Genomic DNA, 26,433 nt, shown 5'->3' on the forward strand with positions numbered 1-26,433 from the left:
ATTAATGCATGGGCAATCTGATTGTGGTCTTAACTTCACTTCTCTGTCTGCCCCCCATAATCTTTGACTCCCTTGTAGATCAAAAACCTGTCTAACTCTGAATATATTCAATGATCCAGCCTCCACTGCCCTCTGTGGTAGAGAGTTCCAAAAAATGAACGACCCTTCAAAGGAACAAATTCCTTCTCATTTCCTCTTAAATAGGAGACCTCTTATTTTAAAATTGTGTCCCCTAGTTCTAGATTCGCCTTTGAGGAAAAACATTCTCTACCTTGTCAAGTCCCCTCAGAATCTTATGTGTTTCGATAAGTTCACCTCTCATTCCTCTAAACTCCACTGAGTTTAGGCTCAACCTTTTCCCCTAAAACAAACACCTCATCCCAGGAATTAACCTGGTGAACCTTCTCTGAACTGCCTCCAATGCAAGTTTGTCCCTCCTTAAGTAAGGAGACCAAAATTGTACACAGCACTCTCGGTGCAGTCTCACTAATGCACTGTACAGTTAGAGCAAGACTGCCCTACTCCACCTTGTCCTTGCAAGGAAGGCCAACATTCCATTTTCCAAATTAAATATGCAGAGTAGACAGGCCATGGCACCAATGTTGTCAGCTATGCCATTTTGGAGCTCAGTGCACCAACTGATGCCTTCGGCTAACCTTGTACATACAACTCTGTACACTTTCAGCAGCAGGGAGGAACCCCACTAGCACTATTTAAAAAGATCATTGACTACTTACAAGTTAATTGTTGATTGATTTCTTCTGGCTGTTGCTTCAATTCTACAAGTGTTGGATGCTTTAGTTCTTTCAAGTTGCAAAAGCCTATAAGGAACAATGTGCCAGATGCTGGAAGCCTTGATGCTGACTTCAAGGCTTCACTAAGGATGTCCTTAGTCTGCCACCTGTGATAATGACACTCAGAGCAGGGCAAGAACTGCATTACCAGCAGCTGTGAATATGGCCATGACAATAACCTTCGCTGAATCTGGCTCCTTCCAGGTCGGGGCTAGAGAGTTTGCAACATCGCACAGTTTGCCATTCTATGATTTTTAAGGGACGTTCTCACTGAAGCTCCTGACTTGTATCACCCAGAGAGCAGGAGGCGAAGTAAGTATGTGGCTTCATTTGGATTGCAGACTTCTCCATGGGGCAGGATGTCAGACAGCACTCACGTTGCTTTGCAGGTGCTGCATGTCCACTCTGCCCTATAATGGAACCTAAAGGGATTTCACTTCCTCATCATCCAGCTGGTCTCTAACCATATACAATGGACCATGCAGGTCGGTGCCCAGCAGGTACCCTGGCAGCAGTCATGATGCCTTCATTCTGTGACAGTCGCCTGTGCCAGTTGCATTTGAGCTGCTATGGCAAGCCAACAGGTGGCTTTTGAGTGACACGGGTTATCTGCTGAACACATGACAGATGACTCCAGTGCGCAACACCTACACGTGTAGTATATAATATATATATATATAGTTTTTAAAGTTTATTTATTAGTGTCACAAGCAGGCTTACATTCACACTGCAATGAAGTTACTGTGAAAATCCCCTAGTTGCCACACTCCAGCGCCTGTTCGGATACACTGAGGGACAATTCAGCATGGCCAAAGCACCTAATCAGCACATCTTTGAACTGTGAGAGGAAACCGGAACACCCCGGAGGAAACCCACGCAGAAATGGGGAGTATGTGCAAACTCCACACAAATAGTGACCCAAGCCAGGAATCAAAGCCGGGTCCCTGGCACTGTGAGGCAGCAGTGCTAACCACTGTGCCACCGTGCCGCCCCTGGCCATAGTATATGTATTTCATATACAGTATCTCATATACACAATGAAAGATCCGCTATCATGTGAAATGTAATCGAGTAGATCATTGACATGCTGGAAAAATGTTTCTGATGTCTAGACTGCTCTGGAGGAGCCCTGCAGTGTAGGGCAGAATGGACATCAAGATTCATGGTGGTCTGCTGCATGCGCCACCGTCTCACCATCGTGAATGAAGAGTCTTTGCCAGCAGTTGTCCATCAAGCTGAGGAGTAGGAGCATGAGGAGGGGTGACGTGGAAGAGGAAAGATAAATGTGATCTTGACACCCTCTTTCTGGCCAGGTTCTGTATGAAGCACTCATCCAAGAGCAAGCCCAGTAACTGCAACCCCATTTCCCCATTCACCAACAACTTTCACATCTCAGTCTTAAATGAGCAACCCTGAAGTTGTACCCTGGCGTTCTCGATTTGCCAGACAGAGGAAACAATCCTGTGAACCCTTTCAGAATCTTCCTGAGTCCTGACTGATTGAGTTTGTTGGTAGGTGAGTGATGGAGCTGTGGTGATTTGTGCAGTGTCTGAGGCTAGTGGCACATGCCATTAGGATATACCATTTGAAAATGCATCCACTGAATTTGACTACTGCTGTGAGGTCATCGAACTTCTTGTAAAGGTCCAGGTCCTCGGAATTTGACCTTCATAGCTCTTTGCTTCCACTGCCATCTGTCCAGATGGGCCTGGACATAGGGAGAAACGATTCCCATTGAGAGAAGGGTTGAGAATCAGGTGAATGGCAAAAGAACCAAAGGTGACATGAGGGAACTTTTTTTTCACAGTGAGTGGATCTGGAATGCACTGCCAGAGCGTGTGTGTGGATGAGGCAAATTTAGTAGTGGCTCTGAAAAGGAATTGGATAATTACCTGAATCATTAAAAAAAAAGTTGGCTATGGGATAAAGTGGTTTGACTCAGTTGCTCTTGCAAAGAGCTAGAACATCATGGTAGGCTGAATGGCCTTCTATCTTATAACCATTCGATGATTCTAATGATCATAGACTGATGAAAAATAGATCATATTCTCTGATAAACCTTATATTGACCATGAGAGCTGGGTCACTTCAATGGATTTGCAATGTAACTTGGGTGGCACGGTGGCACAGTGGTTAGCACTGCTGCCTCGGCGCCGGGGACCCAAGTTCGATTCCCGGCTTGGGTCACCTGTCTGTGCGGAGTCTGCACGTTCTCCCCGCATCTGCGTGCGTTTCCTCCGGGTGCTCCGGTTTCCTCCCACTGTCCAAAGATGTGTGGGTTAGGTTGATTGGCCATGATAAATTGACCCTAGTTTTGGTGGGGGGGGGGGGGGGGATTAGCAGGGTAAATATGCAGGGTTACGGGGATAAGGTGGGATTGTTGACGGTGCAGGCTCGATGAGTCAATGGCCTCCTTCTGTACTGTAGGGATTCTATGAGCTGCAGTCCATTTGCAGCCCTGACCACTCTGCCATGTCTCTTAAGTGCAGCAACATAACCTCCGAAAGTCACACACATCACTCAGCTATACACCACTGATACACTCTGAGGGCGCTGTCTGGAGACCTCCACCTGCTCGATTTTTTAAAAAAAACTTGGCGTTGACATTTTAAATAAATGTTCAGATGAAATATGAATGTAAAGCAGACTTATTTCAACACAGCTGTCAATTAGTCACTCTCTACACTGCTTTCAACATCCCAATTACAACTGACAGCATGGGAGGCGGGGGATGTTGGACATTTGTGAATAGTATGTTTCGAATCAAGCATTTGGAACAGTACACTGATATTTTTAAATGGGTAATATGGGGGCAAACTGGATTAAAGGTCTAAACCCATTGTCTGGTCATCTGGTTTTGTGGCAATCCCTTTAAGGGATATATATATATATATCCTCAGCCTTGGCTGTTAATAATTGCTCGGAATGAGAAGTTGTCTTCTTTCGCAATTGGGCTCCGACTCTTTCCGTATGAGATTGTCGCCTTCCCCCAGAAAGGCGGAAGGAACGTTGGGACAATGAGCGGCGTTCCACAAGTTGTTACTGTAGCCATATTCGGAAGCTTGCTGTGTCTCAGCGTTCCCGGGGCGAGGCTGCAGCCCAGCGACAACTCCGGCAAACAGGATGGCATCCAGGCGTTTGTCATTGCTCACAGTCATATGGATGTCGGCTGGGTTTACACCGTGCAGGTACGGCCCGGGCAGCAGTCGCTGTATTGCCTCCCTCTCCGCCTCTAGTTGCACCGTCTCTTCTAGAAAGGAATCCTGATCCCATCTTGATTTCCTTCATTGTAAATGTTACGGTTCTGAATCAAGACTTGACACATATCCCAGCTGATGGACTTGCATTATTTCTACGAGCTGCAAGTCTTTCAAGAGTGTTTTACATATGAAGTGTACTGATTTAGGAATGTGAATTCCCCCAAACAGCAGTGTAATGATGACCACATAATCTACTTCTGTGGTGTTGATGGAGGGGATACATGTTGGCAGGGGCACCAGGGAGTAACTGCCATACTCTTTTTCAAAATAATGCCTGGGATATTTTACATTCATAGAAACCATACAGTGCAGAAGGAGGCCATTCGGCCCATTGAGTCTGCACCGACCACAATCCCACCCAGGCCCTACCCCCACATATTTACCCGCTAACCTACACATCTCAGGGGCAATTTTTAACCTGGCCAATCAACCTAACCCGCACATCTTTGGACTGTGGGAGGAAACCGGAGCACCCAGAGGAAACCCACGCAGACACGAAGAGAATGTGCAAACTCCACACAGACAGTGACCCGAGCATCGAACCCAGGACCCTGGAGCTGTGAAACAGCAGTGCTAACCACTGTGCTACCGTGCCGCCCTCAGGCAGAGACATTGGTTTAACTTATGTTGGGAGACAGTGGCACAGTGGTTAGCACTGCTGCCTCACAGCGCCAGGGACCCAGGTTTGATTCCCGGCTTGGGTCACTGTCAGTACAGAGTCTGCATGTCCTCCGCGTGTCTGCATGGGTTTCCTCCGGGTGCTCCGGTTCCTCCCACAAGCCGAAAGAAGTGCTGGTTAGGTGCATTGGCCATGCTAAATTCTCCCTCGGTGTACCAGAACAGGTGCCGGAGAGTGGCGACTAGGGGATTTTCACAGTAACTTCATTGCAGTGTTAATGTAAGCCTTACTTGTGACAATAGTAAATAAACTTTAAACTATGTGACGGGACTAGTAATCCAGAGGGCCCAGGCTAATGCTATGGGGACAAAAACAGAAAATGTTGTTAAATCGTAGCAGGTCTGACAGCATCTGTGGAGAGAGAACAAAGCTTCTAGTGTTTCTCGTGTCATCCAGACTCAAAAAATAGCTCTGTTCTCTCTCCACAGATGCCGTCAGACCTGCTGAGATTTTCCAGCATTTTTTTTGTTTTTGTTTCAGATTCCAGCATCCACAGTAATTTGATTTTATCTTAATCCGACCACAGCGGCTGGTGGAATTTAAATTCATTTGATAAATCTGGAATAGAAAACTGGCCAAGGTTAGTGATGAAGCTATCAGTGATTGTTTTAAGGGCCCAATTGGTCCACTACTGTCCTTGCTGTAGTTGTACTGAACCTTATTTAGGCCTCATTTGGAGTATTGTGTATAATTCTGGTCGCCACACTACCAAAAGGATGTGGATGCCAGATGGCCAGACTGTAGCGAGCCCAGGGAAATCGGGTGATAGTGGACTATCTTTCAGCTCCACGTAGAATTAAGATCATCCTTCTATTTGGTGCCAAGCTTAGTTTCTATCCTTAACTAGTGGCTAACATTTTCTGTGACACATTTTGCTTTTGTTTGGTGTATATTTTGAGGAACAACTACATTGAAGAAGATTTTAAAAACAAACTATTGGAACAAAGGGCTTGGAGTACAAGAATGAGAAAGTCTTACTATTCAATGACAGCCGGAGTAACTGTGTGTAGTTATGGTCTCTATAAGGAGAATAGACTTGCATTGGAGGTGGTACCATAAAGGTTCACCAGGTGGTTTTTGTTTAAATTAATTGGATATGGGCATCGCTGAGGGCCAGCATTTATTGCCCATTCCTAATTGCCCTTGAATTAAGTGGCTTGCCAGGGCAGTAAATAGGCCAGATGTTTTTTTCAAGACAGTGGCTTCCATGGTCATCGTAAAGCCCTATTAATTCCAATTTTTTAATTGAATTCAAAGTTCACCATCTGCTGTGGTGGGATCCAAACCCAGGTTCTCATAGAATTATCCTAGGTCTCTGGATTAAAGGTAAAGTCGCCATAGTCCCAGGTGAACATAGGCTGGTGGTGATTTAACCTGAAGATCGCCAGACCTTGGGTGAGGGGTAGGATTGAGAAAGTTGACCTTCATGAATAACCTCAGCTGGTATGGGAATTGAACCCATGCTGTTGATATGACTCTGCATCACTAATCAGCCGTCCAGTCAACTGAACTAACCGACTCCCTGGTAATCTCTGAATTACTAGTCCAGTGTCAATACCACTATGACACCACCTCCCCATATTCCTGGGATGAAAATGTTCCATCATGAGAAACTAAGTATTTGGCCCTAAATTCACTGGAGTTTAGAAGAATGAGAGGTAGTTTCACTAAATCATACAAGACTCTGAACGGGCTTGGCAGGGTAGACACTGAGAGGTTGTTTACCCTGGCTGGGGAATCTAGAACCCAGGGGTTAAGAAGTTGTTCATTTCAGATTCAGATGAGAAATTTCTCATTTATAAAGAACTTTGGAAATCTTTGGAATTCTGCATCCAGAGGCTCCATCATTGAGTACAATATCCTACTTAAGGATAGGCAATAGTTTTTCCTCTCTGGGAGTTGAGGGATATGGGGAAGCAGGCCAGAAAGTGGAGATGAAGTCCAAAATCAGCCATGATCATATTGAATGGTGGAACAGTCTCGAAGGACCATAAGATCTACCCCTGCTTCTACTCCCTACATTCTTATGAACACGTGAAAGTGCCTGGGATACTTAAACTGCAGTTATATTTTGTTTCGGGAGCACCAAGAATCCTGATTCCCAAATGCAAGTTTTCTAGAAGTCCATATTAGTTTGTGTGGGGAGTCTTGTCTCCGGTCAGTGATCACTTCTACCTTCAGCAAAATGAGGTCATCTGGTGCTGGAGTACTAACTTGCACTGTCCCATTTGCCTATCGCCCCAGTGCTTGCTGTCCTACCTTGGCTCCCAGTCAAGCAACATCTTTGTATTAAAATTCTCATCCTTGTGTTCACATTTCTCCATGGCCTTGTCTCTCTGTACCTCTGTAATCTCCTCCAGTCCCAAAACCATGGTGCTTTCTTTTGTTAAGCGCCTCGGCATTTTATTACACTGAAGATGCTATACAAATATGTTGTTGAAGTACAAATGAATTTTAGTAATACCATACACCCATGCACAGTCTTACTCTGTATCAATATGTTCAGCTCTCAAATTATAGTAGATTCTAGTATGATGGACTGAAGATATCCTGGGCGGAATTCTCTGTTTTTGAGATTAAATGCGGTGGCGAGTGACTCTGGCAGCAGCTTTCCTGCTGGTCAGAATAGTGGGACTCTGCGCTCAAACGCTCATTCATTTATACACTAGTGATTCGTACACCTGTCGTCAGCTGGATGGTTCAAAGGCCCCCCTGCCATATTTAAACACCAGTCCAGCACACTCATATCACACTCTCATCTGTATTTACCAGACTGTGCAGGATGTCAGCAACCCTGAGGAATACAGCTAGCAGCCTCAAGAAGAAGTCTATTTCTCGATCCAACCACCCACTCCCCCCGAGCCCATCACCTACCCAAGCCCAACTTTGAACTCTGCTCTGGAGTCTTCGTGCATCCCCTTCCAGTAAATAATGTGGTATCCCCTTGACCCCCTTGTTTGTGAGCTTTTCATGTAGCTTTGTCAGGATCCAGCTTCCCACCCCTCAGTCTTCCCCCTGCCTTCCATTGTTTGTCTGCTTCATCCACCTCCACTGTCTGCCATTGTGAGCCCTCATTCTTTTCCCTCTTCGTCCATATTGCCCCACCTCCCCAGATAGACACCAGTGTGTGGAACCAGGGGGAAAGAGATGCCTGTACTCCCCAACCCCAGTCACAGTACTGATCCGACTCGCTGACACAGGATGGTCCATGGGTCCAGCAGCATGGTGCTGGAAATGGTCTGCCCCGGCAGAGTGGTGAACAGCACATCTGGAGCAGAGCAGCACTATCGCAGAAAGTTGTTGCACTCACCTCAAAGTCTGTTGCAAACTGAGGACCACCTTGTGCATGCCTCTCTTTTTATCAATCAAGTTTTAGACCGATGTAAGGATGTGACACAAGATTGGAAGGCCTGACAGGATACTGGTGAGCAACCGTTTTAATGAACATTCATGAGATGCAAATGACATTCACACCAAGAAGAGCAGGACAGTTAATCCTGGTGACTTTATCAATATTTATCTCATTCAGCATCACAAAATGGATTATCTGTTTATTATCAAATAGTTGTTCTTGGGATCTTGATGTGCATAAATTGGCTGCCCTATTTCCTACGTTACAACAGTGACTACAATTTGGCTGTACAGCGCTTTGAGATGTTTGGTAGTTGTAAAAGCTGCTGCTATATAACAGCAAGTCTTTTTGTTTTTCCTTTTACAAATAAGGTTTTGGTCATTTACTGTCGAGTGTTTGTTCGAACAGTCAGAAAAGCTAAAGGTGAATGTTGCGCCATCAAAATTAAGTTTTTTAAATTTCATTTTGAATGAATATTACATAATGCAAGCACAAAAACAAACTATTCGGCCTATAAGGTCTGTGCTAGTGTTTCTGCTCCACACAAGCATCCTCCCATCGTATTTAACCATATTAGTGTAACATGTTTCTGTGCGTATCTAGTTTCTCCTTCAGTAGATCCATGCTATTTGTTTCAACTGCTGCAGGTTCCTCATATTCATCACTCTTTGGGTAAAGACATTTCTCCTGAATTTATTAGTGACTGCCTTTGTTTATGGTCCCTGCCTTTGGACTCTCCAAGACATCTGCAAACCCCTCTCACTCTTCTGTGAGACATTTTCAGGTGCACATTTTGTGCATTCTATTTCATCACGCAGAGTGCAAATGCAGCATGTAAGACTTAGAATGAAACCATTTCCAATGAAATGTTTTCTCAAAGAGAAACATGGAGCAATAAAAGGTAATAATTAAACCAAATACCCTTGACGTGGGTGCCCAATCAGCTGAAGGTCCTGCTGTCCGTGAAATGTTTAAAGACATTAAAATTTATACCATTTACAGATAGTGCATTTGACGGAATGTTTATATTATTATTATTAATCGCCCTTTGAACTAAAGTGACTAATCGGTCAAATCAGTCTTCTCTAAAATCTATTAAACTGTAGTCTTATTGAGCAGTGACTTATCAATTCAGTTATTTTTTATATACTGAGCTTCCTGATTTTCATTTTATCTGCATCTATTTCTGTTTTTTGTCTACCCTAAGTAAAGGGAACTTTCTCTGCGCCTCTTAGAATCCTTACAGTGCAGAAGGCCCATCGAGTCTGCACCGACCACAATCCCACCCAGGCCCTGTCCACGTAATCCTAATAACCCCCTGACACTAAGGGGCAACTTAGCATGGCCAATCAACCTAACCTACACATCTTTGTGGGAGGAAACTGGAGCTCCCGGAGGAAACCATGCAGACATCCATCCGAGAACGTGCAAACTCCACACAGACAGAGACCCAAGCCGGGAATCGAACCCGGGTCCCTGGCGCTGTGAGGCAGCAGTGCTAACCACTGTGCCATCATGCCGCCCCATTTAATGCTGTGACTAAATCTTGGCGAGCTTGGTGCTGACACTTGTGTGCCTACATAGGAAATACTCCATTTCCCAGCATCGTCATCTTTCATTCTGAGGGTAAAATTTTCAAGGTGAAAAGATATATTTTTCAATGTCAATTCTTGGTCCATTCTGTCTGGCAAGATTATAGACAAATGTAACAAGTTTGACCAGAATCCTGCAGACTTGACATGAAATACTTGAAGGATGCTATATCCATTTTTGAAATTGGAATGACTATCAATTTCCACAATTCGAGGTGCAGTTATTCCACTCTATTTAAGATTATTAAATCATTATCCACATAAACCAGTTTAGCCATTTTGCATTGAGAATGCACCTGGGTGTTTCAGTTCAACCCTGCAGCATTTATTGATGTTAGTGTCTGTGTTAATATGTATCGGCGCCCAATTCCCAGTTTTGGATTATTGCTAACTCACCGTCTAAATTTCATTAATTGTATTTATTGTGGACACCATGGCGGAGATCCCAGTCGTTCAAAGGTGAAGGTACAGGATGAGGAATTGCTGTATGTATGCCAGCAGACTCTTTGTGAGTGATCAGCTAATTTATCACTGCCCACTCGTTTTCTTTCCATTGAAATTCACGTGACGATAGTTTAAAATAATTTCCTAATATCACTGTGACTTTTATTTGGTTTGGAATTAAAAATGTTGGCAATATTTTCGGAGTGAATGGTAAGCGAAAACCGGTGCAATGAAAAATTGGCTGTTGTTTCCCTATGACCCGTTTAGCATCACTGGCATAGATCTATTTCAGCTCACTTCCCTTGGATCATGCAGGGTTCAATCCCTGCTTTGTGCTGAATAACCTGATTTTGCTGTTGGAAAGATGTTACTAACAGTGTGAGAGGCTTGCCAGTGTTACTGGTCGTGCTTTGTACTGTGCACTAATCTTGGAAAAATGACCTCTAAACCAGTGACTAGTTTTGTTATCTTTAAACAGGAGAGCATGCATGCATACGCAGCCAACGTTTACACGACAGTCGTGGAAGAACTGGTAAAAGGGAAACAGCACAAGTTTATTGTGGTAGAGCAGGAATTCTTTCGACTCTGGTGGGACAAGGTGGCCACTGATGCACAGAAAGAACAGGTAATGGGAGAAATTTGGTACGAGTGTACTCTTATTTTTCATTGAACTTTACAACCACAGAAACAGGCCGTTTAACTTGTCTTGTGGTGGAAACAATAGTAATTGAGTAAATATTTGACGAAGAGAAAATTGCATTGCCAAGTGGAAAGCTGAGGGAAGTGGGACAAACTGGATCATTCTTTCAAGGAACTAGTTCAAGCACGGTGGCTCGAATGGCCTACTTGTGTGCTGTAAGATTCTATGACTTCACTGGAGCTTTCAAGTTGAACCTCACTCTCCTAGCCATATCTTCTGATATTTCTTTTTATTAAACAGTCATCTAATTCTGTTTTTTAAAACAATTTATCAACTCTGAAAAATGGTTAATGGCAGAAAATTTCATAACTTAATTATGATTTTGTCTTTTTTGGATGAAACCCAGGCCCCATCTGCACCTTTTTAAAAGTTTATTTATTAGTGTCATAAGTGGGCTTACATTAACGCTACAATGAAGTTACTGTGAAAATCGCCGAGTTGCCACACTCCGGCACCTGTTCGGGTACACTGATGCAGATGGCCGATGCACATAGCCAGCACGTCTTTCAGACTGTGGGAGGAAACCGGAACAGCCAGAGAAACCCACACAGACACAAGGAGAACGTGTAGACTCCGCAGTGACACAAGCCGGGAATTGAACCTGGGTCCCTGGCGCTGTGAGGCAGCAGTGCTAACCACCGTGCCACCATGTTATTTGACATTGTTTGAAAACAAGGAGGGGACTGCCTCCCATTTTCCCCGTTGTCTTGGAGAAATATTTATCCCTCAACTGGTATAATTTAAAATAAAATTCAGACACCTGTTGGGGGGGCGATCTGGGACCAGGACCTGAGGGTGGATTTACTCCTGGATTAGAATTGCTTCATAGAAATCATAGAAACCCTACAGTACAGAAAGAGGCCATTCGGCCCATCGAGTCTGCAGCGACCACAATCCCAGCTAGGCCCTACCCCCATATCCCTACATATTTTACCCGCTAATCCCTCTAATCTACGCATCCCAGGACACTAAGGGGCAATTTTAGCATGGCCAATCAACCTAACCCGCACATCTTTGGACTGTGGGAGGAAACCGGAGCACCCGGAGGAAACCCATGCAGACACAAGGAGAATGTGCAAACTCCACACAGACAGTGACCCAAGCCGGGAATCGAACCCAGGTCCCTGGAGCTGTGAAGTAGCAGTGCTAACCACTGTGCTACCGTGCTGCCCGCTTCTCACGCACTTGTGGTAGTTTAAATTGCTAATTGTCATTGGTCAGACTGTTGCCACAGCCATTGATGAAGGAGTGCTACTCGAGTGGTATGGTGAACACAAATTCAGCCGATAATCCTGCAGTCTGAATTTACTGTCAATCTAGGGTTCTTGTGCCACCAATTCCAACAGATGAGTGGGGGAGTGCGAGGTCCTGCCCCTCCTGCCAATTGAAATAAATCTAACCATGGGATTGGCCCCCCGCATGGGACATGGAGCTTTTTTCAGCAGCAGTTTATCATGGCCCCCACTTTGTGAGGTGGGTTAATGCACAAGAATACAAATTTTTGCTTAGCCCTACTGAACTTGTAGTAATAGTGTAGGGCTAACAGAACAATTAAAGTATGAGTTACTAGACACAGATGTCCAAGGGAGGACATTTGCTGGCTTCGCTGAGAACCAAGGTTATGAGGTGGCATAGTGGTTAGCACTGTTGCCTCACATTGCCAGGGACCCAGGTTCGATTCTGGCCTCGGGTCACTGTCTGTGTGAAGTTCTCCCCGTGTCTCCGTGGGTTTTCTCTGGTTTTCTCCCACAATCCAAAGATGTGCAGGTTGAGTTGATTGGCCATGCTAAATTGACCTTTCGTGTCCAGGGATGTGTAGGTTCGGTGGATTAGCCATGGGGAATGCACAAGGTTATGGGGATAAGATGGGGGTTGAGCCTGGGTAAGATGCTGTTTTGCAGAGTCGGTGCAGACTCAGTGGGCTGAACAGCCTCCTTCCATACTTCCATAGGGATTCTATGATGTTGGATGTATTAGAACCGCTATTTTTGATAAGTTCCTGATTCTTGAGAAGAAGAGCCAATGAGAGAGAGGGAAGCAGAAAGTTGAGGAGGTCAGAGCAGGTAGGGAACGGGATGCTCGTAACGCTGCTTCATCCAGACGCCTGGTGATTTTGGACTTCATAGTGAAATCCCCTCTTAATTTCTCATCTTCGAGGAGCGCAGCCCCAGCTTCTCCAATCTATCCGCCCAACTGAAGCCCGTCAGTCCCGAAACCATTCTCATCCATCTTTTCTGCGTCCTCTCTAATGCCTCCATGTGGCAGCAGTTTTAGAATCATAGAATCACAGAATCCTACTGTGCAGAAGGAGGCCATTCAGTCCAGCGAATCTGCAATATTCCAATGCTAATTGATTTAAGTCATTTTGATATTGTTTTTAAAAAAAATCCTGCTCGAAGTTTACAATTTTTACTGAGTGTTAATTTCAGGTGCACAAGTTGTTGGATGAAGGACGCTTGGAGTTTATCATTGGAGGCCAGGTGATGCACGATGAAGCGGTAACAGAACTCAGTTCACAGATCTTACAGCTCACAGGTTGGTATCCTTCCCCCCCCCCACATCTGTACTTCAAACAATAATATTGAGCTAGTGTAACTTTCTGAACTTGTCACTTTATCTTTCTGTTAATGTCTAACACCCTTTTGATGCCTCGATGCTGAACTCCAGCCTTCAGGACATGCACTTGCAATCTTTCCCAAAGAGCATTGGATGACTGTTTTCAACTGCAATTGGAGAAGTATACAATGAACTGTAAGAAGCCTCACAACACCAGGTTAAAGTCCAACAGGTTTATTTGGAATCACGAGCTTTCTGATGAAGGAACAACGCTCTGAAAACTCGTGATTCCACATAAACCTGTTGGACTTCAACCTAGTATTGTGAGACCTCTTACTGTGCCCACCTCAGTCCAACGCCGGCATCTCCACATCAATGAACTATAAGGTCCAGACCTTATTGGGACAAACAGTTCCTGCACATCAATCATTAGGAGACATTGGTTGAAAGATTATTTTCAACGTGTCTTTTTGGTTCTAATGATGTATATGTGCACCCAAAATGACAAGAACCTGCCTCTTCTCTTAAAGTTGCTGATTGATTGACCCACAGTATTTTTCCCAAATTTCCTGTTATTATCACAGTACATCATTGTCTTTTCTCATCTGATTTCCCAGCGTTGCTAAATGTATTTAAATTTAACCTTTAAAACAAAATGATTCTCCACCCATGTTAAGTTGGCTTGCATTGGTGATGTTGCCAGTCTTATTTGCCTCATTTTAATTTATGCAATTGTAATTTCCAAAAAGCTATTTTCCTTGGTTTTGAGGCATTTATGAAGGTAGGTCTGTCTTTGCAGAAGGACATGGCTTCCTGTATGAGACGTTTGGAAAAAGACCTCAGTTTTCATGGCACGTGGATCCCTTTGGCGCATCAGCCACCACACCGACAGTGTTTGCTTTGGCTGGTTTTAATGCTCACCTCATTTCACGGATTGACTATGACGAAAAGGAAACAATGCAGAGAAATAAGGTGAACAGTGGGGGCAAGTGGTGGGGGAGAAGTGAGGGTGGGGTAGACATGAGGTGGGGTAGGGAGGCTACCTCTTAATGTCATCCAAAGCTATCACCCATTTGTCTGCTGGCGTTTGTATGGTCTGGTGTATGTTCATCCTCTTGCATTGTAGTTTTCCCCCGTGTGAAGCAGAAGGCCGTATCCAATCTAGCAATGAAGTTTAGGATGTCTAAACTCTGTCACAAATGTATTTGGAAGGACTGATGTGCCAATCTGCGTTCCAACAATTCACTAATCACAATTACATGTGAGCTCAAAGCGCCTGAATCACCTGCCCCAGGGGTCATCTGAGCACTTCCGAGCAGGGAGCGCTGCATGGAAACAGCTCCACAGCGCTTGATCTGATTCAAGCCCTGAGGATGGCAGCTCGGAAACCAGCTCCAGATTTACGATGGGGGCCCTCAGAGATTGAGAGAGAGAGACAGTCAGGTTGGTGTAGCAGCCACTTAACTTCAGTACCACCCCTCACCCATTGGCCTCCTGGTGCTGGAAGCAGCCAGTCCATATCTTATATTGCGGCTACTGTTCACTCACAGCTCAAGTGGCATATCATCTCTAATTACAGAACTGGACCTGGGAATATGCCCTCACCCAGTCAGAGTCACCTCTGGCCTCCCTTATTCTGTTCAGACAGGAGGTGTCTATGTTTGCCCATCCATCATGGGCAGGGTCTACTGGATGGTGATGTCTGATTTGGGAGCTAATGGATCTTCTTTGATAGGCGCTGGGGTCCGGCACACATGCAGATACTGACCCTCTTGAAACTGTGAACCTAAACGCTTATCCTTGACTTTGGGAGACTGTGGGCACTTGACATTGTTCAAGATTTACACATGATGGCCAATTAGTTTGATGAACGTGAGTCTCAGGAATGTTAGAGAGCGCAATTGCTTTCTGCATCAGGGTTAAGGAAAGCTAATAGGCACCTTCTCACTCGCAATGCATCAGTCATGCTGTCAGGCCGAAGGCTCCTGGACAGCCACTCTGCTTTTTTGCTCCCGCAGCTAACAGGCTAAATCCCGCCCAGGCTTCCTGGAGCCCTCTTCACTTCACTACCCTTCCAAGTCACTCATAAATCGTACAGTGCAAAAGGAGGCCATTTGCCCATCAAATCTGCACCGACCACAATGCCATCCAGGCCCTATCCCCATAAACCCATGCATTTACCCTAGCTAGGCCCCCTAAAACTAAGGGGCAATTTAGCACGGCCAATCCACCTAACCGGCACATCTTTTGGACTGTGGGAGGAAATCGGAGCACCCGGAGGGAACCCACGCAGACACAGGGAGAACGTGCAAGCTCCACACAGACAGTGACCCAAGCTGAGAATCGAATCCAGTTCTCTGGCGCTGTGAGGCAGCAGTGCTAACCACTGTGCCGCCCAGAGACAGAGAAATTAAAATGCCACACTGAAGCTGCACTCAGGTTCTGAATTGATTAAACTTAAACTTATTTAAATTTATTTATTGATTAAATGGAAATTTAGTTACATAAATTAAGCAAGTAGGACACCTGCAAAGCAACATGCGTTTTGTGTAATGACACCAGTAAATTTTAAAGCTACACCAGTATCTTTCTTTTAAGTTTTGGATTTCTAGCATTAGTGATACCTTGCTTTTATATTAAAAGCTTACACTGCAGATATTTATAAAATGTCTCTTTGACTGTTGGTATGTAACTATCTGCAGTGTAAGCTTTTAATATAAAAGCAAGGTATCACTAATGCTAGAAATCCAAAACTTAAAAGAAAGGTACTGGAAATAACCAGCAGATCAGACAGCAAATGTGCAGGATGAAACATTAGCTGTGTTATTCTCTCCACAGATGCTGCCTAAGCTGATGAGTATTTCCAGTCTTTGCTGTTTCAGTTCAGGAGCCCCCTTTTTGTTTCCAAGCTCTCTGGCTGGGAACATCGCCATCAGCTGTCAGTTCCCCTCTAAGCCACTCACTCCCCTGACTTGGAAACATATCACCATTCCTTTGCAGTCGCTGGGTCAAAATCCTGAAGCTCCTTCCCTAACAGCACTGTGGGTGTACCTACACCACGTGGACTGCAGCGGTTCAAGAAAGCAGCTCACCCCACTGCCTTCTCAAGGGCAATTAGGGATGAGCAGTAAATGCTGGCCTAGCCAGTGACACCCATTTTTAAAAAATCACACTGTTCACCCCCGCATACCAGGCATTTTTGTATTTTTGTTTGCATTTGTTTTTCACATAGCTCACAGCAAATAACAATTATTGATGCCAAAGGCTAAATGGTTCAACAGTTGTTGTTAAAGGCACATTTCAAGTTTTATTACAAGGGACTCTCGATGTTTTTAACCAGGGTCATAGGTTTGTTCCCCCCCACGACTTTCCCAGGGTTCCTGCGGGAATGTGGGGCGTAGAATAGAATGGGAATCCAGATAATATGCAAAGAAAGTAAAGAAAGTGCTGCTTCCATTCGGCTGTGGTTCAGTTGGCAGCACTCCTGCCTCTGAATCAGGAGGTTAAAGGTTCGGGTCCCACTCCAGAACTTGGTGACAAATTCTCAGCTGATGTAGCGCTGAAGGGATGCTGCGCTGTTGGAGCTGCTGCCCCTCGGATGTGAAATTAAGCTCTTCCTGCCCTTTCAAGGGGGAAGTAAAAGATCCCACAGCATTATTTTGAAGAAGAGCAAGAAGCTCTCTCGGGTGTCCTGGACAATCTTTATACCTCAAACAACACTACTAAAACATATTATCAGACCATTATTGCATTCTTCTTTGCGGGATCTTGCTGTGTGCAACTGGCTGCCGGACTTTTTACAGCGAATACCATTTCAAAGTACTTAGGTAGAATCATAGAATCCTTACTGTGCAGAAGGAGGCCATTCGGCCCATTGAGCCTGCACCGGCAACAATCCCACCCAGCCCCTATCCCTGTAACCCTACGTATTTACCCTGCTAATCTCCCTAACCTACACATCTTGGGACACTAAGGGTAAATTGAGCTTGGCCAATCAACCTAACGCGCATGTCTTTGGAGTGTGGGAGGAAAACAGAGCACCCGGAGGAAACCCACACAGACATGGGGAGAATGTGCAAACTCCACACAGACAGTGACTTGAGGCCGGAATTGAACCTGGGTCAGCAGTGCTAACCATTGTGCCACCGTGCTGCCCTGCAAAAAGGCTAAATGGTTCAACAGTTGTTGTTAAAGGCACATTCCAAGTTTTATTACAAGGGACTCTCGATGTTTTTAACCAGGATGTAAAGAGCTTTGAGAGGTCTGAGGCCATGAAAGGTGCTATATGAACGCAAGCCTTTATTTCTTTGTTGCCAGGCGGTAGCAATTTTACTTAAAGGCTGTGGAGAAGTATGGTAATATGATGCAATAGAAGTGGCGGAACATGGGTTTAATCTCCCTTTCCTCTCATTACCCCCCATCGTTAGTTTACTGAACTGAATGGTGTTGTGAGTAAAGATGCTGGGGTAAGTCGCACTTCAGATTGAGAAGGGGAAATCAAAGGAAAAATTGCCTTAGGCCTGTGCGGTTTTCGGATATTAATTGGCAGTAACCTCACCAATGTGGATTGGTGCCCACAATGCCTTGTCCCTGTAGATTCTGTCACTGGACAGAACTTCTTGATCCTTCATGAGGGGGTGGAGAAGGGGACAACTTAAGAGACATATATCCGTTCCGAGGTTATCTCTGACCAGTTTTGAGCTGAAAGAAGAGCAACAAAATGTATAATGATGAGAGACTGAATGAATAATACTGCTCTTTCTCCACCCCACCCCACCTCTCTCTCTCTCTCTCTCTCTCTAATCTTTGAGGTAATAAAACAATTTAGTAGAATGCACAGCATCTTAGAGAAAATGTAATGTTCAGTTTTCTGAAGATTATTATGTAATTTATGGTTTTTCTCTCTATTCCTGTTCTCCTGACCCATATAGAAGCTCCAGTTTGTGTGGCAAGGATCTTCCTCTTTGGCACAGCAGCAGGAAATCTTCACTCATACCATGGACCAATACAGTTATTGCGTCCCATCATTTTTGCCATTCTCCCACAGGTAATAGTGTAGCTTCTCTTTAATGACCCAAATAAGTCAACAGTGGATGGCTGCTCATTACTTAGAATGCAATGTTTAATTCACTATTGTCATTTGGTGATACAGAACTTGAGTGTTGCTGAAAGAAGACACACACTGTTGAAGCTTTTTGTCTTGCACTCATCAGGACAATTTGCAAGAATGCCAAATGTAAAGGGAACAACAGTTTATACTTTATGAGAAGAGACTGCTGATTGGTTGGCTAGTGGTCTCTGATTGATTGAGGTGCCGCCGTGGAGAAAGCACCAGTTAGCTGTTACTGACAGTTAACTGCCAACCTTTATTTAAAACTCAAACCAGGCAGGTTGACTCTGATTAGTCAAGGCATTCTTCTGGGGAATGAACCAGAGAATGGCTGTTGCCTAGTTTGTTAATCACTTGCTGTCCCCTTTACATTTGGAATTCTTGCAAATTGTCCTGATGAATGCAAGACGAAAAGTTTTGAAAACATGTGCCTTTTTCAGTCATACTCAATACTGTTATGTGATGAGGTGGCTTGTGTGGTGGTGGGTTGCTTTGTGTTGGAGCATCAACATACAAGTCAGAACGATGCTACATAGGTTTGCCTTTTGTTTCTCTTCACTGTGTTTATGAGGAGGCAGTGAGCAGATGTCATGTATCCACAGAACTGTAATAGATTAGTACAAAACTAAGTCATGTCTATGTGAGCCCCTAAGAAAGCAGAATGCATACCTAATGTCATTGCTAATGAGAGAGCACAATGGCCCTGGATCTTCGACTCATTTGCTACAACACTGTCAGTCCAAATAATACATTTCAAGATAATGTTTTCACTTTACTTGTTCCATTCAGATGATGATAAGACTATAGACAAACAAACAGTATACTGTAGCAGGAATGAAATCAGTACTTGGGATCTTTATCAGGAAGATAAAGCAAAGATGGACCTTGTATGGATAAATTCTGATATAGAATGGGGCATTATTACTGGAATCAAAGAAAAGGGGAGAAAAAAAATCAGAAGCGATAATGGTGAAATGTTGCACTACATTGGGAGATCAAAGTAGCATCACTGGAAGTAGAAAGAGTATTAAGGGAATTATTTCCTACATCTCAACCATGCCACACCTGAGTCATGATTTTAAGGAAAATCTATGTCAGCACAAATAAAATACAAACAAAGGAGATTATTCAGCCCATCCTTGGTCATCTATCCAGAACCATTCTAAGGTTCCCCATTAAAGCATCTAAGTGATTTTTAAACGATTTCATGGTAATTTCCTGCACTCTTTTATCTGCAGAACCATTCCAAGTTTTCATTTGCTGTTAGTGAGGAAGAATTTCCTTATGTAACTTTGAAATTTGTCTTCCACTATTTTGAGTCGGTCTCCCCTGCTTCTGCCCTTGTAATACACTTCCAAGTAAGTTTGAGGATTGATCTTTTCCATACCATTTACAATAATTGGCCCAATTACTTCTCAGATGCATCCCTTCCAGGCCGAAAAGTCCATTCTTCACTGCTCTTGACTCTAACAACATTGATTCATTTTATGGCTCTTTGAACTACTTGCAATGATTGAATGTCGCCCATCAGTCTTGGTAACCAGTACAAGATGTAGTACTCAGAGCAGTGTACAGTTTGCTCATGGCTTCCTCTGACTTGACATTTGACTACTTTAGTGTTATGTGCACCATTTTGGCTGGTTTCCAATCTATTGCTGTGTCCCCTGCTAATGCGCTTTGGCAGGATTAGTAAGCACAGTAAGAAGTCTCACAATACCAGGTTAAAGTCCAACAGGTTTATGCCAACATGGACTTTAACCTGGTGTTGTGAGACTTCTTACTGTGCTTACCCCAGTCCAACGCCGGCATCTCCACATCTGGATTAGTAAGAGCATTCCTCCTAAGCTGAATGTGGTACTGGTATCAAGTTATTGGTTTCTGCAAAATTAGGAGCTTTCTTCACTTTCACGCAATGCAAAACAAAAAAATTCCACAAACATCATGACACTCAATATAACTAAGCTGCAATATTCGTTGGTTCTGCAATGGATGAAATGTTCAGTGGCCATTTCAATATCTTACGGCCAAATGGTTTGTAAAGAGTGGATACTTATTTGGTGAGGGAGAAGGAAAAGAAGTTTATGGTTGATCAAATCGGACTCGAGGAAATAACGCATCTTTTAAAATCTTGTTTAGGTCTGGCTTTTATTGGAATGGAATTGTTGTTTTTCCTGACCCACCAAAAGATGGAATTTACCCGAATATGAGTCTTCCGGTGACCAATGAAACAATTCATGACTACGCAAAGACTATGGTGTTAAACATAAAAGAGAGAGCAGCCTGGTTCCGATCTAGTCATGTTCTGTGGCCATGGGTAAGACGTGCAATATATAAAACTGATTGTTGAATGATTCTTGGGTACAGGTATTTGGTATGCGGTAATGTACATTCATGGATTTTTTTAAAGTTCATTCATGGCACCAAGGGCAGCATTTTATTACCTATCCCTGAGTGTCCTTGAGAGAGTGCGCTGCTGAGCCACCTTCTCGAACACTACTTGTGAGGACATTATTTTTAAAATTTATTTTATTGTCACAAATGGGCTTACGTTAACACTGCAATGAAGTTATTGTGAAAATCCACTAGGTGCCACACTCCGCCACCTGTTTGGGTACACTGAGGGAGAATTTAACATGGCCAATGCACCTAACCAGCACGTCTTTCGGACTGCGGGAGGAAACCGGAGCTCCCGGAGGAAACTCAAGCAGACACGGGGAGAACGTGCAGACTCCACATAGGCAGTGACCCAAGCCAGGAATCGAACCTGGATCTCTGGCGCTGTGAAGCAGCGGTGCTGACCACTATGCCGGCCACTGTGCCACCCTACATTTCAAAGGACAGTTTGTTGTGGCTCTGGAGTCACAAATAGGCCTGACCAGTTTAGGACAGCAGATTTCCTTCCCTAAAGCACACTTGTGGTCTAGTTGGGGGTTTTACAACAATCTGGAAGCTATATGGTTGCCATTGCTGAAACTAGTGTTTTAATCCAGAATTCTTTAGTTAGTTGAACTGAAATTCCTCATTTGCACTGGTTTGTAAGTCTCCGTCCAGTGGATTACTAGTCCAGTAACATAACCACTATGCCAATGTGACCCTAAATTTAGATTGGAATTATAAAAATATGATTATAGTAAGTTGTAACAAAGAAAAATCTGTATTCATTTTATCTATAATTCACAAATGAATGGGCCAGGTTTAGTTGTTCCAGGTTCCATTACACACGTTATTTTTCCCCTATTTACTTTTTACATGTCACTTGTTTTCAGCTTTTGACAGTCATTCTCATGTAAAGGTTATGTTGACATCAGCTTTGAATCACTGAGTTGTTAATTCAGTGAATGACATTAAGGCCTGATGAGTCTTAACTTTCCCAAACTAAATGTCAGAAAAACTGAAGTAATCCTTTGTGATTCCTACAATCTCCTTTATACCTCCAACACCCACTGCCTTCGATCGGCCTGGCTGTCACCTCTGACATGGAACCTTTGTGTACAGCTTAGGAAAAGCTCCGCTCCATCCGATTGTATCTTTTACTAAGTTCTGTATACAAAACATTTCCAATCTCTGCCTCTCCCTCTCTCGCTTCATTACCAAAATATTTATTGCTAGTAAACTATGAGTAACTCACCTCCTGACTCCACAAAGCCTGCCCAGCATCTACAAAGCACAAGGGAGTGTGATGGAATACCCTCTACTTGCCTGGATGAGTGCAATTCCAACAACACTCAAGAAGCTTGACACCATCCAGGACAAAGCTTCCCAATTGCTTGGTAATCCATTCACCTCCTTAAAAGTTCAGTTGTCCTACCCTAATGCACAGTGACAATGCTGAACACCATTAGCAAGATGCATGGCAGCAACTCACCAAGGTTCCTTTGACAGCACCTTCCAAATCGGAAGCCTCAGCCATTCAGAAGGACAAGGGCAGCAGATCTGTGGGAACACTGCCACCAAATTCCCCTCCCAAGTCGCTCACCATTCTGCCTTCAAACTATATCGCTGTTCCTTCCCTGATGCAGGATCAAACTCCCTTTCTAACAGAACTGAGTGTACCTACACCACATGGCCTGCAGCAGGTCAAGGCAGCTCACTGCCACCTTCTCAAGGGCAATTATGAACGGACAGCAAGTGTTGGCCTTGCCAGCAACACCCACATCCCATGAAGGAATAAAAAATAAACTAATTCGAGCTCAATTTCCACCATACCTTCCTCACTGCCTTGACGGTTTTCACCAATTACAAGCTGTAATTCAGCGATAATACCCTGACCCATGTCCATATGTACCTTTTATCGCCCACCTTTGGCAAGTTTCACTGGCTCCCCATGCCCTAGTAAATTGACACTAAGATCAGTACTCTCATCTTCAAATCACTCCACAGCCCAAATTAAAACTTGCTATGGCTGTATGTTCTTCCAATCCTCTCACACTGTCTTACTATTTTACTGTTCCACCACCAGCAGCATAATTTCCTTCAGCCATTATGGCCTTACCTCTGCAAATGCCAAACCGCCCCCCCCCCCCCCCCCCCAACCATTTTGGTCTTCCTCCTCCTTTTCCAACTTTCAAAAGCTATCCAGAGACCTTTCTCTTCTGTATTTTAGCTCCTTGTCCCCCTCTCCACCCGACTAACCTCTCTTCCCCTCTTCCTCCTTCGTGCAGAGTGTCTATTCTAGTTGTTTATTTTGTCTGTAAAGCATTCTCAGTTGACTCGTCATGTATGAGGAGCATTAAGGAGGTACAAATCATTGCTTCATTTTACGGTGTTGTCAGTTTGCCTGTAACCTGTTGTTCCCCTTTTTTATTTTTAATCTCTTTTTGATTACAGGGCTGTGACAAGCAGTTTTTCAATGCCTCAGTCCAGTTTAAGAATATGGATCCACTGATGGATTATATTAACCAGCATAAAGATGAGTTTGGAGTTACAGTGCAGTATGCTACATTAAGTGAATACATGCAGGCTGTTCACAATGCAAATCTGACCTGGGACGTCCGAAAAAACCAAGACTTTCTCCCTTACTCCTCAGGTAATGGTAGGCAACCCAGAAATGTCGTCCCAACGGCAGCACACATTGTTTTAATTGTAGAGGGAGCGTGATGTTGTGTTCATTTGTAAAACTCTTCTGCTGTTGCTGTTGTTAAGAGTTATAACTTCAAAACTTGAGTGCATGGGTTAAAAAGGTTCTGACTCTGAATTCCAACAGTAGTCTAAGTCCACTTACCCAGCCATTATTCCATATTCTTCAGTACCTTTGGTTAATGAAAATAATCTATGATTTAAAATTAACAATTGATCCAGCATCAGTTTATCATCTGCAAAAGTGACTTCCACAATTCTACCATTCTTTGTGTGTACAAGTGTTCCCTAATTTCACTCCTAAAGGTCTGGCTCTGGTTCCCTAGTAAGAAGTTTAACCTAGCCCTGGGCTTCAGTGGCTCCCTAGCCCTAGGCTTCAGTGGAAATGGTGCTTATCTACCTTACCAATTCCTTGCGGTCGTGTCATCAGCAAACTTGAAAATCAAGTTGGAGGGGAATTTGGCCACACAGTCATAGGTGTATAAGGAGTATAGTAAGGGGCTGAGAATACAGCCTTGTGGGACACCGGTGTTGAGTTCAAATGTATTGTTAATGACCTCAAGGAAAGTTGTCGACAGCTAATTTTGATGGCACAAAATGGGAGGATGTCTTGAGTTATGTGATGTTCCTCCGTATCGATGGACACTGAGCTCTGAACATTCAAACTTCTCAATGATGACTGTTTAAGAATTAGCTAGCATGTGACTGCAGGTGGCACAATTCATTTGCAGTGATCGGATAGTGTATTTGCAATTCTGTGCAACAGCACATTTTAAAAGATAAAACTGTCACTCCAGTTTAAAAACTAAGTCTGGTCTTAGTATAATGTTTTAAAATGCTTAAGAAAATTGATTATATCAATTGTTTTAAATCCATCCTAATAAAAAAAGTAGAAGGACTTTTTAAAGATATTATTAAGTGGCCATTCTTTCAAGCATTCTTCATTCTGTGCACTGGACAAAATGATTGTCTTAAATGGCAGTGTGTTGGAAGATTACCCAAGACAGCGACATGGGTCATTTTTTTAATATGTATCCATGGACCATTTCAGTAGCTTTTTTTTCAGGCAGAGAAACTGTACAAACACGTGGCTGTAAACATTTGCAAGGCGATCTGGCAAGATTCCACAGCTCTTCCTGTTTGAGTGCGATGCCTGTGCTGTGTATTGCCACCTCCTGCAGAGGGAGCTGTTGTGTGCTTGACGCACCGGCTATTTATAATAACAAGAGTCTGTCTGGATGTCAAAACTTATTCTGATTACTGTTCCATAGGGGGTTGATTTGAGATCTTTGGAGATGTATGGGTTCTTCAAGTTAATCAGCAGTAGCATCCGTTTTGTTTATTAATCTTAACAAAAATGAGCTCTAACCTTACAAAATTCGGAAGAGGTTCACCTCGTAGTTTGAAGAGCGCTTTTGTAGGTATCTGTACTGGAGGAGCAAATTCTTTGCTGAGCAAACCCATTGCTGAAACAAGTTGGAGTGTTATTGTCTTCAATGCAAATAATTGATAATGTTGCAATTTTTGAACACTAATAGGTGGGGGAGCAATTTAGCATGGCCAATCCACCTAACCCGCTCATCCAATGTGCAGGTTAGGTGGATTGGCCATGATAAATTGCCACTTAGTGTCAGGGGACTGGCTAGGGTAAATGCATGGGGTTATGGGGATAGGACCTGGGTGGGAGTGTTGTCGGTGCAGACTCAATGGGCCGAATAGCCTCCTTCTGCACTGTAGGAATTCTATGAACCGGCATAATTGCCCCATTTGGGTCCACGACTATACTTCTGATTTATCGCACTGATTCGCCCCCTCTTCAGTGAGGCCAATCGAACTTGCTCAAGTATTTAAAGAATTACCAAAAAAAAGTATCCAGTTTTCAGCTTTTGTTTCTCGTTGCTGAAGGCTGTGGATGGCAGTACTCAAATATTTTTTTTTAATATTCTGGCTGCTGCCGGATTTTTTTGGCTATTTGAATGTTCTAAAACCAGAAAGGTTTGTATCCAAATTTGAGGTATGTTTTCAGGCCTTTTGCTGCTCATTTTCGACAATGCCAAGTCACACTGTCCAATTGAATCAGGTACACCGGTTCCTTTTAACAATGTTGATATTTCTCCTTTTGAAAATGGCTATGCTCTTTCTCTCCACTCACGAGTTCCTGTTGTTGTCTACGTTTCTCAGGCAGTACAGAATGGAAGCCAGGTGCTCACTCCTAAGGAGGGAGCGAGGATCATTAGGAACACAGCCACTCACATATGGTGCACTTTTTTTTTGAAATGCAGTTAGATCGAACTAATGTCCAATCTGTAGGATAGAGGAAGAGTAGCAGGTGGATGAAACCTTTGCTATATTGGTTCATGGACTTCTTCCTTTTGCTTGGCACAGCATTGACCCGGTTAAAAAGAGCTTATTTATCCAATACTGCGACCAGGAAAACCAGTCGAGCAAAGGTACAGCCAGCCTGGAGTTGTCAGCTCGATTTCCAGTTGTACATGATTATGGAATGAAAACAGACCGACAAATTGGGCTTGAACCAAACCATTGTGACTAACTAGGCCACAAGAGAATTGTAATCTGATTTGACTGCAGTGTTTTCGTTTGTGAATTTTATCTTGAATTAGGCATGGTGCGAATTATTTTCTGATATTCTCTGTTACTGCTGAGTAACTATGTGGTTTCCATTCACTGATGCCACATCCTATAGCTAGTGCCAATCATAATCATAGCATAACCAAAGATCCCACGCACCCCGAACATACTCCTTCCACCTTCTCCCATCAGGAAAAAGATACAAAAGTCTGAGGTCACGTACCAACTGACTCAAAAACAGCTTCTTCCCTGCTGCCTTCAGACCTTTGAACAGACCTACC

At 43.8% G+C, this 26,433-nt stretch overlaps 1 protein-coding gene across 1 annotated transcript in view; it reads left to right on the forward strand.

Moving 5' to 3' along the window:
* The first annotated feature begins 3,788 nt into the window (after window positions 1-3,788).
* man2b2 (mannosidase, alpha, class 2B, member 2) overlaps window positions 3,789-26,433 on the forward strand; it is a 63,663-nt gene continuing 41,018 nt past the window's right edge. Inside the window, exons 1-7 of the mRNA XM_078210291.1 lie at window positions 3,789-3,982; window positions 10,600-10,746; window positions 13,251-13,356; window positions 14,177-14,349; window positions 18,309-18,424; window positions 20,624-20,801; window positions 23,315-23,513. Coding sequence (XP_078066417.1) covers window positions 3,812-3,982; window positions 10,600-10,746; window positions 13,251-13,356; window positions 14,177-14,349; window positions 18,309-18,424; window positions 20,624-20,801; window positions 23,315-23,513 — 1,090 coding nt within the window. The 5' untranslated portion in view covers window positions 3,789-3,811. The remainder of the gene's footprint in view (window positions 3,983-10,599; window positions 10,747-13,250; window positions 13,357-14,176; window positions 14,350-18,308; window positions 18,425-20,623; window positions 20,802-23,314; window positions 23,514-26,433) is intronic.

This window comes from Mustelus asterias, chromosome 1 (assembly GCF_964213995.1).
Source record: "Mustelus asterias chromosome 1, sMusAst1.hap1.1, whole genome shotgun sequence".
NCBI classification, from domain to species: Eukaryota; Metazoa; Chordata; class Chondrichthyes; order Carcharhiniformes; family Triakidae; genus Mustelus; species Mustelus asterias.